At 48.9% G+C, this 13,385-nt stretch overlaps 5 protein-coding genes across 5 annotated transcripts; 1 reads left to right on the forward strand and 4 right to left on the reverse strand.

The window, feature by feature from the left end:
• Positions 1-504: 504 nt before the first annotated feature.
• On the reverse strand, positions 505-903 carry N7468_007275 (uncharacterized protein; the record flags this gene model as incomplete). The annotated part of the gene is made up of 1 exon (XM_058476571.1): positions 505-903. The coding sequence occupies one exon, from the start codon at positions 901-903 to the stop codon at positions 505-507; it is 399 nt and encodes a 132-aa protein (XP_058329461.1).
• Positions 904-2,304: 1,401 nt separating this feature from the next.
• On the reverse strand, positions 2,305-4,550 carry N7468_007276 (uncharacterized protein; the record flags this gene model as incomplete). Its single annotated transcript, XM_058476572.1, has 3 exons — positions 2,305-2,505; positions 2,657-3,056; positions 3,244-4,550. The coding sequence occupies 3 exons, from the start codon at positions 4,548-4,550 to the stop codon at positions 2,305-2,307; spliced, it is 1,908 nt and encodes a 635-aa protein (XP_058329462.1).
• A 728-nt stretch (positions 4,551-5,278) lies between these two features.
• Positions 5,279-8,710, reverse strand: N7468_007277 (putative SNF2 family helicase/ATPase; the record flags this gene model as incomplete). The annotated part of the gene is given in 3 exon segments (XM_058476573.1): positions 5,279-5,689; positions 5,746-6,537; positions 6,551-8,710. 3 exon segments carry the CDS (start codon positions 8,708-8,710, stop codon positions 5,279-5,281), a joined length of 3,363 nt encoding a protein of 1,120 aa, XP_058329463.1.
• Positions 8,711-9,333: 623 nt separating this feature from the next.
• Positions 9,334-10,362, reverse strand: N7468_007278 (SIR2 family histone deacetylase; the record flags this gene model as incomplete). The annotated part of the gene is made up of 2 exons (XM_058476574.1): positions 9,334-9,821; positions 10,011-10,362. 2 exons carry the CDS (start codon positions 10,360-10,362, stop codon positions 9,334-9,336), a joined length of 840 nt encoding a protein of 279 aa, XP_058329464.1.
• A 783-nt stretch (positions 10,363-11,145) lies between these two features.
• On the forward strand, positions 11,146-13,137 carry N7468_007279 (aminopeptidase P family protein; the record flags this gene model as incomplete). The annotated part of the gene is made up of 10 exons (XM_058476575.1): positions 11,146-11,344; positions 11,398-11,562; positions 11,621-11,781; positions 11,846-12,238; positions 12,289-12,332; positions 12,387-12,420; positions 12,484-12,705; positions 12,757-12,875; positions 12,928-13,054; positions 13,108-13,137. 10 exons carry the CDS (start codon positions 11,146-11,148, stop codon positions 13,135-13,137), a joined length of 1,494 nt encoding a protein of 497 aa, XP_058329465.1.
• Positions 13,138-13,385: the final 248 nt, after the last annotated feature.

The raw sequence follows: 13,385 nt of genomic DNA on the forward strand, positions 1-13,385 counted from the left end.
CAGATTCCTCGCGTCGCCGCGACGATCAAACACGGAGAAAGAGAAGACATCCGATCCCACTGCGCTAACATCGAACTCTTCTCCAACCACTGTTTTGACATGAGAAAGGAACACTGGCCTTTCTGGCTCCGGCATGATGTCGCAAAATGATTGTAGTTTGAATAGTTCATCGGGGGGCACATCCAATTATATCTGCCGAGTTCTCACTGACCCTTTCAACTTGAATATTGTCACCAAAAGTACTCGCAACCAATAATGCTCCAAATCGGTGGACAAGAGGAGTCCTATCATCCTGCGGAGTGGGCTTTGGATGAGGCCTTAGGAGCTTCGCACCCTTGCAAACAATGCTCTGGAGATATTCGGGAAGAGATGGACTTTCATCATATCGCTTCAAAGTGGCATCCGGTCCCATACGTCGAGGAAGCTCCCTGACTGGTGATGCTGTCAGTCTAGAATAACTGGTCTGTCGGTGAAGGCGTAGCAAGTGATTGGGTCTCTTCGCAGCTAGCTCTGGTCCGGGGTATTCGCGGTATTATTTTGTGTCTCAGGTTCATCTTTAGTAGCCTCGTTCTGATGGGAAGCCTCCACCAGCCCAGGGAATGCTGCGTCCTGTTTCTCAAAGGAGGGAGTGGGAAGGGCAGAAGACGGCACAGAGTCGAAGGAGACGACTGAGCGGATTGGGAAGACTCTTTCGGCTGCATCACTACTAAGGCAAGGCAGCTTCAGTCTTGGGGATGTGAGCTCCGTCACAGTAGAGAGCTCCGTCTTGGTATCTGATAAGATCCACATAGACTTGGGAAGATATGATTCCTGAGCCAGGCTGCCATTATCGGGTGCTTGCTCGTTATGGTTGTAGTAAATCGCCCACCCGGGTTTATAGTCCAAGTCTTGCGGCGAGCCCATAGCGTGTGGAGGTCTCGGTTTAGGAGGATTCACGGATGATGCTTCGATATAGGTTTATTCTAATCACACGGAGTCAGCTGTTAGGCCTCTTATATGAGCTCTAGTTTGCAGAAATTTTCATCTTGGGGGAAGGGAGATATTCCTCAAAGCAATCCCTGCCGCCTAGCCAAAGGCTAGAGCCACTCGAAATTGGGAGGGGCAGATGGTCAACGAATTGCTCTAGAGACGGAGAATAACGTATTCCATGCACTGTTGAAAGCGTTGGTTGGAATAGCAACTAAATATTCCGCTCTCCGTGGGTTGTATGAGGGGCAGACTCTATGAGAGATTCGCCAAAAAAGTGAGCCAGGAGCACGTGTTGCCTCTAGAGTACTAAACTTGGCTGCTTGGTCCCTACGACGGGCGCCCATACTTTTGACAAGCTGGTTACGTCGCCTGGTTCGCCAAGGAATAGCCCCTTCAAATGCTCTTATCTGAGGCAAATAGACGAACCGTGGGTTTGAATCCCCAGTGATCATACGAGGTGGAGAAAGACCGCTGTATTCAATGCAAGCTCAGGCATGGCAGTGTTATCATTATACGCCATTTTGCAGTACCAGGACGAGCAACTCATGAATAAGTCTTTAAATCTCAACAACTCTCTTTGCCTTTCATATTCAACCGATCTATATATCATCTGCCATCATTACATATTTGCGTATCACGCAGCTTGCCTGTGTCGGACCGCAGCTCATTGAAATGTGGATGTGGGGATACCCCCCGCTAAATTTGAGAAAATAAAGGCCGTTGAGCTTCAAGTTAATCTCAAGCTAAACCCAAATCTTAGTGGCATTTACATCATGCATTTGAGGGGCTCATGGATAGATCGGATTCTTCGTACCAAGAAAGCCCGATCACAAGTAGATGCAAGCCGCATTCATTACCAGCATACCCAGCAACAGGGTTTCGATGATACTCTTTGCCTCAACTGCCTATGAGAATTTTACTACTTTCGGGCATAACTTACAGATCGTAAGCGCTGCAAAAAGAAGACATTCAATTCTCCAAATTCAAGTTCAAGTCACGGTTTCATGGTGGCAGCAGGTGGAACCCTGGAACTCTCTGGCCGAGCTCCCGGCGTTCTATTCCGGAGGTATTATGGCGCCCCTTGGCGTGTAGCTATTTGCCTCAATCATCATTATTCGTGGGTTTACATTCCGGCGCTAATTTGATTAAGTGTACGTGCTGAACAATGGAAAAGTCTAGAATTTATGAGAACATCGAATACCTATCTTCTGCACAACCCCGTCCCAAGCCCCTAGCGGAGCATGTTCTGAATTTTGGCGACTATAGAGTGCACTGCCTCGTGATTGCTGAGATCAGAGTATTTCCTTGGCTTCGTCCTTCCCCTGACTCCCAACCTCAGAAGTAGAGGGCCCACCCTGAACGTTGCTGGAATCTGTTGACATACTTCTGCCTTATTTGCTCAAAGTCTAAATCTCTGGAAGATATCCCACAGTCCGCTGCTATGGTGCTCTGGCCTAGGCCAGCCAGATCGCCATGGGATATCAGGAGGTAACACGCCTTGGGTGGGCCAGCCTCGTCGAACGAACTGGCCTTCTCCTATAAGATCAAGCTCATCGAATGTTCGTTCCATCGTTTCAAGTGAGTGGTGGTAATAAATCGCCAGATCAGCAGAAATGCGACCATATGAGAATCCAGAAAGACTCGGCGCAGTAAGTCCTTGTAGATGGGTGTTGGATTCAGCCCGTACCGCCTTTCCTCCAAGGTAAAAGTCAGGCTCGACAAGGAGAAGTGTATTGTCTACAAGCGACTGTCGATCCAGGCAAAAGAAGCGCGAACAATGAAATCCCATATCTTCACGCATGTAGATGCGGAGTACGATCTCCCAGATATCTTCCAGCGTCCCATCTCTTTCCTTTCTCCACGGAGCATAGCATGCCAGCCCTTTGAATTCAGTCGGGGCTTCAAAGTACTCAGAGTCCGTGGGGCGAAAGACATAGTATACTGATATCTTGTCACATAGTTCACCGCGCAATTGGTACCCTTCACAGGCCAGGTAGTCGATGCCATCTGGCTCGGCGGGTGGTAGAACATGCCAGAATGGTTGATCAGGGTTGTAGGAAATTTCCGCACCATACACCCCATAACGTCTGCAGAACGTGCGGCATCTATCATTTTTATCACCGTACTTCAGCAAGGTTCTTCCAGCATATCTCATTTTTGCTTCAGTCAACAGAGCATTGATGGAAGTCCCGGAGGAACACCGATGGATCTCTGTGTGCAAAACGTCCAGAGTCTCTCCCGAGGAAAGAATCCGAGGACATTCCGATGACAAACTGAAGAGCATGCAAGTCATTCTCTTTAGGCGAGTTTAGAAGCAAGTTCAGAGTTGGCTTTCCAAGTCTCCAATCCGGGTCACAATGAGTATATTCTTCCCAGAAAGCGAACAGGTCTCGACGGGATCTGATGCGGTGTTGATCCCAGGTGATTAACTCAAATGTATGACCCGGAGTCTCTGAAAACTCGCAGATTGCGTGATGGAGAACGTCCTTTATGCAACGAATCTCATCATCATTTGCTTCAAACATCACAAGAATATGGGTGTGCTTATCAGTTTGTCGGTTCAGCCACACAGGGATTCCCCGCGGGAAATTCCTGTTTGGCCTTTTGTCCACATCTTTCAAAATCTCTGCAACCAGTTCTGCAGGAAGTCGTTGAGAGAGAATTCCGATTGCAGCATACAAGCTTTCCCACCTGGTGGGAAGATCTGGGCTCTCCACGGTGAAGATGCCTCTGTCAGGGTTGTGGAGAATCATTCCTCCATGCTCAAGTCGGTTGTCAAAACAATCTATTTCGCTTCCACGCCTCTCTATCAGGCTACTGAATGGTGCGTCCCAGGTTTTCTGCATCTCCGAATCTGAGAAGTTCAGGTCTCCCATACCATTGGATTGAAAGATGTGTCGAGACACGGCTACCCGGATACCCCATCTGTTCTTGTTCGTTGGACGAGTCGGATCGGCTTCGAATCCAGGAATACTTCCCCATCCTTTTTCCAAACTGAGACTACTCGAGCCAAAATAGTCATTTTCAGGATCTGGAATGGCGGGTTCCATGTCTCCCCGGGCAACCTGTTCGGCGAATGGCGGTCCTTCTCTGACAGAGACCGCAAGCAATGGGATTTCACGCATATTGCCTTCCCTGTCATAAAAATCGCCTGCTTTTCTCAAGCCATCGACCTTCGCTTTCTCGTCAACAACCATAAAGAACGTACGCCCGTCTACCCCAGTAATAGAGGAGCCCGTAGCATCATATCTGAGGCCCAAAGTGTGAGCGAGCCGCGCCAGGCCATAAACATTGGCCTGGCTATCGCGGTGGACTCCTTGCACTGTCAAACACTCAAGAATGCTCTTGGACGGAGTCCAAAGAAGCACCTTTCTACCACTGAAGTGCTGACAGTAAAGGCCCAAGTACTTTTTTTCTTTCTCGTTCAACTGTGCCAGGATTACCACCAACAGTGTATCGGTATTGTCACTTTCTGTGAAGATAGGGGGCCAGTAAGGAGATATTTCGGAAAATGAGGTATCACCGTCTCCCAAAGGGTCTCTGGAGCCAACGCGTTCCCAAGGGTCCAAGTCCAAGTCCATAGTAGGACTGTCTTTCTTCAAGTAAGCTCACATCATGGAAGGTCCCTGTGACTGTAGAAAAGGAAAAAGGGGGGGAAACAGCAACTAGGAGCTTTATTACCTCTGGGGATTACACGACTTCTTTTGGTTCTTGATGGGTGAGAATATGAGGAATAGTTTAATTTGGTAGAATATGGCGAGGTAAGCAACTTTAAGGGAACGGGTCGTGGATGTTAAGAGAAGAATGTTGGGTAAATGCAAACAGCAATCTATAAGCGAAACAACATCACATGATTCCCTCTTTCTTTCCAGGGTTGAATGAACAATATATTAGAAAAGTCCAACAAAAAATCAACCAGAATCACATGCGCGTCTCAAACTCAGACCAAACATGAGCCATGTGATGAAGTACTGCATTTTCTGGCAGCCCTTTTTGGCAGTAGAGAAATCCCGTGCTTATTTCTTTCATTGCAGATACTTGTATCACAGTGATTGTCACAGCCCTACTTACTATTAACTAGACGGGGTTAAATGATCGGAAACCCATTGTGGTCTCACTAATACCAATAATTCGAAGTCATCAAAACGTATAGATCAAAAAGACGCCTCTCTAGCTGCATGGCCCCCAAGTACCCACTATCAGTCTCAACTATTTCACCCCTAAGGCCCCCATGTTCCCAATAAACGCCTGCGCCGATTTCCACGATGGGCCGCCGAATATCAAGGAAAATATGATCACATAAGTTCATTTACCATCGCCGACCATACACTGAGTCATCAGGAGTTGATCTGTGTGATGGGTTCTTGCGGTCTCTGGCTCGGTAATCAGAATATCCAGAATACAGAGATGAAGTAGAAGATATAAGCTCCTCAGCGGCGTTCAAAAGACGAGTAGGCTTGTTGAAGTCCAGACTGGTTTGCTGATCACCGTCATTATACCGGCTTTCTGCATCGCGTCCGAACAAAGCCATCATGTCGCGCATGTTCAGCTTGCCTGCGGCTGACTTGCCCTCGATGGTGGCATTTGCCAGCTCTCGCTTGCGGTCCTGCAGAGCTACGATTCGCTCTTCGACGGTGCTCTTGATAACCATACGATAGATCTTGACGTCAACAGTCTGGTTAAGACGGTGAACACGATCTATGGCCTGCTCTTCAACGAACTATATAACATTGGTCAGGAGTGACAAGGGAATTGTGTTTCAAAGGGGTCACTCACGGGATTCCAGAATGGTTCCAGGATTACCACACGACTAGCAGCTGTCAAGTTGAGTCCCAAAGCGCCTGCACGAAGACTGCACAACAAGACTCGGGTTCCGGTATGGTTTCGGAGCTTGTTGAGGCTGGCCTCACGGTGATCGTTTCTCATTTGACCGTCGTAGCGGGCGAATCCGATGTTCGCACGCCGTAGGAAGGGTTCGATCTTGTCAAGCATGGATGTAAAAACAGAGAACACAATGAATTTGTAGTCAGGTGCCTCCTTGCGAAGTATTTCCATGAGATGACGAATCTTCGTAGAGGGCAGCTCCCCCTTCTCTCCAACAGTGGGGTTTTCGTAGATGTTATCCTCATCTGAGTCTTCTTCTGTCTCCGAGTCTGTCTCGTCTTCAGAGTCATCTAGTATGATCGGTTTGCTCTTCTTCCGAGATGGCGAATCAATTTGATCATCGTCAGTATCTGAGTCTTCTGACCCAATCCAATCACCACCGCCTTCAGCATCCTCGTCGTCAGATCCACCGGCCTTGCCCAAGTTGGGAGCTGGGCGCTGGGCTTCGGGGACAATCCATTCTGCCTCATCTTCATCATCGCTGTCCAAGACCACTCGCCTGTTTCGATGAGGACGAGGAGCTGTGGCTTGTGAGGCCTTGACTTCTGCCTCTTTGCGATTGCTGCGAGGCTTCTTGGACTTGTGCTTCTTCTTTTTCTCTCTAGTCATGAAGTTGGTGTTCAGATCGGTCTCACAGTCGGTGCAAAGAGTAGCTCCGTCTTTTGTTTCGCCCGGGCTGAGCTCCTTTTTGGCACACATCGCACTTCTTCGTCAAAACGCTTAGCGCACCGAAAAGATCAGCCACATCATCAAGGTCCTTCTGCTCGGTTTTAGAGGCTTCGTTTCTGCCATTGCCATTTTGAAGAAGAACGTCTGCCTTGTCCCCGGCAAGATCACTCTTTACTAGATCAGGATGGTTGCAAGCTTGACGAAGACGCAGCAGCAGAACCAAAGCCCCGGCATAATCAACTTTGTCACCGCCCATCATTTCCTCGAGGCGGTTTTCGGTACGTCGTTCGAGACGCTGGTAGAATTTTCTTTCTCCGTCCATAAAGTCGGCGTCTACCCGAATGACCTCACGCTTGACGATTTGGAACCCATTAGAGCTCTTCTCTTCTCCGTCCGGACCATCCAATTTCGTCTCATTTGATTTGAGGACGTCCTTCGTACGGCGCTTCATGAAAGCTTTAAGGTACACTTGTAGTCGCTGGATGGCAAGGTTGCCCCGGTTGTTGGCAAGCGGTCTGGTAATCTGATCACGCCAAGCAGCCAAGTCATCGTATGGCTTAATTCGAAGGAACTTGATGAGGCTCTGAAGTTCATCCAAATTGTTTTGCATCGGTGTACCAGTCAGGCACCAGCGGTACTGGGCATCCAGGGCGTAAGCAGCCTGGGTAGCTTTTGCATTGCGGTTCTTGATGGTGTGCGCCTCATCGAGGATGATCCGATACCAGTGTACAGAGAAGATGCCAGTCTTCTTCGCCTTGTCCGCTGCAGCTGTGCCGGATTCGGACGTAAGAGTTCCGTATGTTGTGATCACAACATCATAGTCGTCGAGGGACTTTGATGTCTTCGCCCGATTCGTGCCATGGTAAACGCAGACACTCAACTTGTGAGATTTCTCGACTTTGTCGCTGATTTCTGCTTCCCACTGCTTGATGAGGGCCAGTGGTGCGACAACAAGTGTGCTCTTGCTTGAGCGTACGCTCGCATCGTCTGACTTATCGCTGTGTTCGTTATGTGATTTGCGGTTCCTGAGGAGCAGGGAGATAGCCTGGACGGTTTTACCCAGACCCATATCATCAGCTAGAATTCCGCCTTTAGGAAATATTCCTTTAGTCGTACGTCGGCCAGTTTCCTTGTCGCACATCCAGCGGACACCTTCAACTTGATGAGGAAGAAGAGTCACTTTCAAGCCTTCGACGATCGCATCGTCCTCCTCATCATCTTCCTCTTCCCCTTCCTCATCATCTTCCTCTAGTTCTTCTTCCTCAGCCTCGGCCTCGTCATGTGATAGAGCATCCTCCTTCTCACCACTTGGCTTCTTAAGTTTCTTCTGTGGCTCTTTTGCTTCGGAATCAGAGATCTTGTCGTCGACGGTAACCCCTCCAAGCTGAGCAGCCAAATCATCGATATCATCATCTTTCTTAGCCTTGACCGCAGACTCGGCTTTCTCAGCTTTCTGCTGCTTCTGGCTCTTCTTCTTCTTGTTCTTGTTCTTCCCTTTGGCCTTTGGTCGGGGTTTTTCTTCCTCCTCATCTTCAAATGCACCTTCAAGGAGAGCCTTAATGTTCTCATTCGCTTTCTCGGAATCAATGTAGCCATAGATGTCCCCAGTACCAAATTCTGATCGCTGGCCTACAGAGCGTCCACTCTGAATGCTTGTGTCGCTCGCATCCCGAGTCAAATCGACGAAGCTCTGGAGAACAGATGGTTTCGCAGCTGCCGGCTTTGACGAGAAAAGTGCCCTCGGAGCACGGGGGGTCGACCATGTGACATTTTCAGGGCGCTTTATCGGAGTTGCACCTGGAGCTATAGCAGTACGAGTGTCGTTGTATGCGGAAGGGCGGACGGGCTTGAAGGGATCGAATGGTTCACTGCGCTTCGCTTGGGTAGTTTGGGATGGACCGGTATGTGCACTTGGTGCTCGAGGAGCTTGAACAGCCCCGCTTAAATGTCCATGGTATGGTTGAGCTGTTTGCTGAGGTCGGTTGGCAGGGCGGTGGTGCTCCGGACGAGCCTGGTTGGACTTGGGGATGTTGAAAGGGTGGTTGGAACCAGGCTTGGGCCGCCATTGCTGCTGACCGATGGGCGAAGGCTTGCCAAATTCTGGTCCATTGGTGCCTGTTTTGCGAGGGGTCGCAGATGATCGTTCTTGACTGACAGTCTCATTCGGGGCACTACTTTCTCGGGCCATGGTTGAGGTGTTGGTGCCTTTTATGGTGGATGGGCGTCTAGCGGGGCAAGAGTTTAGTCAGTCGAGCCGCTAGATGTGATGAAGATGAACGAAATAGTGGCCAAGAATGTGGAGGATACAGCCCCTGCTCGGTCGACGCGGAGAGTGGAATGTCGAGATTTCTAGAAGTCGAGAAGATGGTTTTAGCTTTCGCTTTTGAAGATAATTTTGATTAGGTATCTGTTTCTCCCATAGAACAAGATAGAGCGAAGAGCTCGTTTGAGGAGAGGGGTCTTGAAGCGTACCAATAGATATGCTGAGGACTCACTTACCAGAATGTGTCGTGAAGGGCGGGGTGATTTGAGAAAAAGATGTGGGATGGCAGCGTTATCTATTATCGCTTTGTTTTTGGACGCGCCGGATTCCCCAGCAACGGGGCCCGCCCACCTCAGGCATCAAGCCCCTGGCGAACAAAATCAAATCACTTCCTGGATATAGATCGAGCTATAATCTGACGAATAGTATTATTTTGAAGTTATTATGCACTCCCTTGTCTCTTGCAATGTTGGTGACGGGCCAGTACCCAAAAGTAAGAAGAGAACCTACCGAAGCCGAGTCTCATTTCAAGTGATGACGATAACTAGCTAAATTTCCCCAATAACACTTTTTAGAATCTCAGGAACAATGACACTAGCATCACCTTGAAAAAACCAGTCATCCTCTGCTAGTCCGTTCACTCCCGGGATATCCCCAGCATCCATATTGATCACGGCCACGCGAGCCCCATGTTTGCGAGCCGTATCAACATAACCTGCCGCAGGCCAGACTCGTGAGCTTGTACCGATGACCAGAATCAGATCGATTGGAGCCTCCTCGATCCACCTGTCGACGGCATTAAGGGTATCAGAAGGAAGATTTTCTCCGAACCATACAACTCCAGGCCTTAGAAGACCATCGCACTTAGGGCAATGGGGAAGTTCTGCCGGGGTCAGCTCTGGAATCGGATTCGCTTCGTCGGAAATATCGAGCTCATCTTCCTTTGAAGGTTTATTATGCCCAAAGGCTTTCTGCAGAGCGGATTCTTTCAACGGAATTTCCAGCGCTGGGACAATAGGATCTGTGAAATCATTCTCTCGAGAATAATTGCAGAAAAAAGATGTACATTTGACAGTAAAGAGAGAGCCGTGGAGCAGATGAAGCTTCTCCAAGGGTGATCTGCCCTTTGAGATAGGCCTAGATCAAGGGGGGCTCGCATCAGTACAAGAAACCTTGAGGATGAGAAACGCAGACCCTAGATCCGAAGGAAAAAAGTTATGCATACCGTCAACATTCTGTGAAAGCGTAAGGAAATCATTGTTCTTCCGCGATAATTCGGCAAGGGCGTAGTGTGCCTTATTAGGTTCGGCGTGAAGAGACATGTGCCGACGATAGCTGTAAAATTGCCATACTAGACCTGGATCACGTTGGAAAGCTTCAGGGGTCGCTAAGGAGGTCGCATCAAAGGACCTCCAGAGGCCACCTGCCCCACGAAATGTAGGAAGGCCTGAAGATGCGGATAGGCCAGCACCGAGCAAGGCCATGATACGCCGGCAGCTCTTCAAATATTCCGAGAAGGACTGCAAATCCGCCGGTGGAATTTTAGATAGAGCGGCATTTCTGGCAGCAGATGCCATGTCTAACCAACAGGATATTCTGTCAGAGGAAATCTGTAAAGGGAAGAGGCTGCTAACGTTGAATGGCGGGGCTGCGGAGATCAAGAATGTCGATCCTCAGGCAAATTCCATCTGCGGCTCTAAAGGAAACACTCGGATCTAAATTTCACCATGCCAGGTGCAACATAGATATCAGAAGAAAGGCTGATATTTCTTCTAATAGTTGCTCTAATGCATGCTCGAATATTTCTGCGGCCACAGACGGCAAGTCATTTACTGCGCTACGGTTGTCTCCCTATGCTTATTGTGCTTTACAACCCAAGACTCGATGGATGGCTAGGTATGAATAATTCTGGATCCGTATGCGTTACAAGTAGGCCAAAATATTGGGGAAGATCGAGAATAATTAACTGCTATTAGCAACTTCAAAATGGCTCTAGAGGTAATAGCCTTCAAATTTTGCAATGGTGGCTCGAAAACTCGAATACAATACAATATACTTCGAGTCTCGACATACTTTTGCTGACCCAACATTGTGCCACTAAAGCTGGGAGTATAGCCTTTAGTCCGTTGCATGAGGTATTATGACAAGACCCTTTGCTTGCCATAAATACCAAACGGGGACAACAACCATCCGTACATCATAGACTTTCTCGAGCCTCATCGCATGGATTTGAACAGCCGTGCAGCGATTGGTCCACACCGCCCGGATAAACGGATAAACCTCGCGATAAACCAAGGATGGGCAGTTCCCGCGGAGTAAAGATCACGTCCCAAGTCGCGCGATTTCTCCAGTCTCCAAGCATGGCGACATGCAGAGCACTCGTGCGCCAATGTGCACTAAAACTGCGTCCCTCATATCGTTTCATCTCGCCATGCTCTTCACTGACTCGCAAGCAAGTCACTCTTCGCAAGGCATACTCTACCTCCGTCCAAGCTGCGGAACTCAAATTCGGACAGCCCGTGCATGAAACACATCCTCATATTTTGAGCCCTGGAGAGCGTATGTTTCTAAATGCAATCCCGCCTCAACGCATCGGCTAACCGGAGTTATAGTCACGCCTGGAATTACTGCCCTCGAATACGCCCAGCGCCGATCTCGGCTTGCTAACAAACTTCCTGAGGGAGCTGTTGCAATCCTTGCTGCCTCTGAAGTGAAATACCGCGCGCCAGGAATCTTCCATGAATACCGTCAGGAGTCCAATTTCTTCTACTTAACCGGTAAGGTAGACAGGCAGCATCTGACCTATGCATGGGCTGATCAAGATTGCTTCTGCAGGCTTCAACGAACCCAATGCCTTGGCGGTTATCGTAAATGACGGTTCTGGAGATAATCATGTGTTTCATCTTTATGTGAGGGAGAAGGATCCCAAGGCCGAACTTTGGGATGGAGCCCGGTCTGGCACCCAGGCAGCGCAGGACGTCTTCAATGCGGACGAGGTATGTACCCTTGACCTGTGTTGTGAGTGTATTTGACACTTTTAACCTCCTCTCTATCGAATAGACCGGAAATATCGAGAACATTGGAGATATCCTCCCCAAGATTGTCGCGAAAGCTACCGAAGTCTATTCAGACATTCCCGCATTCGATGGATCGAGGTCATCACTGCACCGCTATCTTTATGGCCCAACTGTTGCTTCAGAAAAACTGAAGAAGTTCGTTGACCACCGCAAAGTGAAGCCTCTGAAGCCAATCCTCAACGAGATGCGGGTATTCAAGTCTGAAAATGAAGTGGTCCATTTGCGCTTGCTCGGCCAGGCGTCCGGTCGATCTTTCACGGACTCGATGCGACAAGCCTTTTCCACCGAAAAAGAACTCTGCTCATACCTGGAATACAAGTTCAAGTTCAACGGCTGTGATACAAGTGCCTTTGTCCCTGTAGTGGCGGGTGGCCAGGTACGGCCTCTATAAAACTCCCCTTGTATGATCGGGGCTAACTAGTGCAGAATGCACTCAACATTCATTACACTAGGAACGATGACCTTTTGAGGTAAGCTGATGTGGCCATTTTGGTTGAATACCAGGCGTTAACACCGTGCGTTAGAGAAGGAGACTTGGTGCTTGTAGATGGCGGCGGCGTAAGTTTCTCGATCTCGACCTCGACGCGATTGATGGATATGATGAACTCACGCTTCCAGTAGGAATACGGAGGATACATTTCCGATATTTCCCGGACTTGGCCAGTCAATGGAAAATTCACCGACCCGCAGCGGGACTTATACAATGCCGTGTTAAATGTGCATCGGAGTTGTCTGGCTCTTTGTCGCGAAAGCGCAAGCCTGTCCCTCGACAAACTGCATAGCATTGCAGAGAATGGACTCAAAGATCAGCTGAAGCAGCTTGGATTTGACGTTTCTGGAAGCGTATGGAGTCTCTGCAGCGTTCCTTGAAACCATCGCTAATTCCGACATCAGGCCATGAACACTCTATTTCCCCATCACCTCGGCCACTATATCGGTCTCGATGTCCACGACTGCCCTGGCTACTCTAGGGGCTACGCTCTGAAAGCTGGACAGTGTATTACTATTGAACCGTGCGTTGACCCCACCTATCAAGTTGATCCGACATCACTAATGCAGGCTTAGTGGTATTTACGTCCCCGATGACGAGCGATGGCCTGCTCATTTCCGAGGCATTGGAATCCGCATAGAAGACAGTGTCTGCGTGGGAGATGATCACCCTATCGTACTAACTCCCGAAGCCGTCAAAGAGGTTGGTCATGACTTGCACAAAATCGGTCGTTCCAAACTAACTTTTTTCCCTAGGTTGACGATATCGAGGCCCTTCGTGATTAGGGCCTTGAAGATATGTAAACTAGTCTGCAGATACCCTTAAGAATCCATGTATTATTATTGCTGATCAGCAGAATATTGGATCTGTAATCTGTTGTGGAGAACGAGCTCGGAGGATGGCTAGTTTGTTTAGTGTAAACTTCGCGGTGGCGGGTGGGGGGCCCTCGAGTGGCTGGCAGGTGGTACGAATAAGCACCAAATGGCTGGTTATCTCAGGGAAAATTAAAGAAATCTATAGCAAAATAGACACC

Source organism: Penicillium chermesinum (genome assembly GCF_028974085.1).
Source record: "Penicillium chermesinum strain IBT 19713 chromosome Unknown utg000005l:1.0-4115287.0:1.0-4118363.0, whole genome shotgun sequence".
NCBI lineage: Eukaryota > Fungi > Ascomycota > Eurotiomycetes > Eurotiales > Aspergillaceae > Penicillium > Penicillium chermesinum.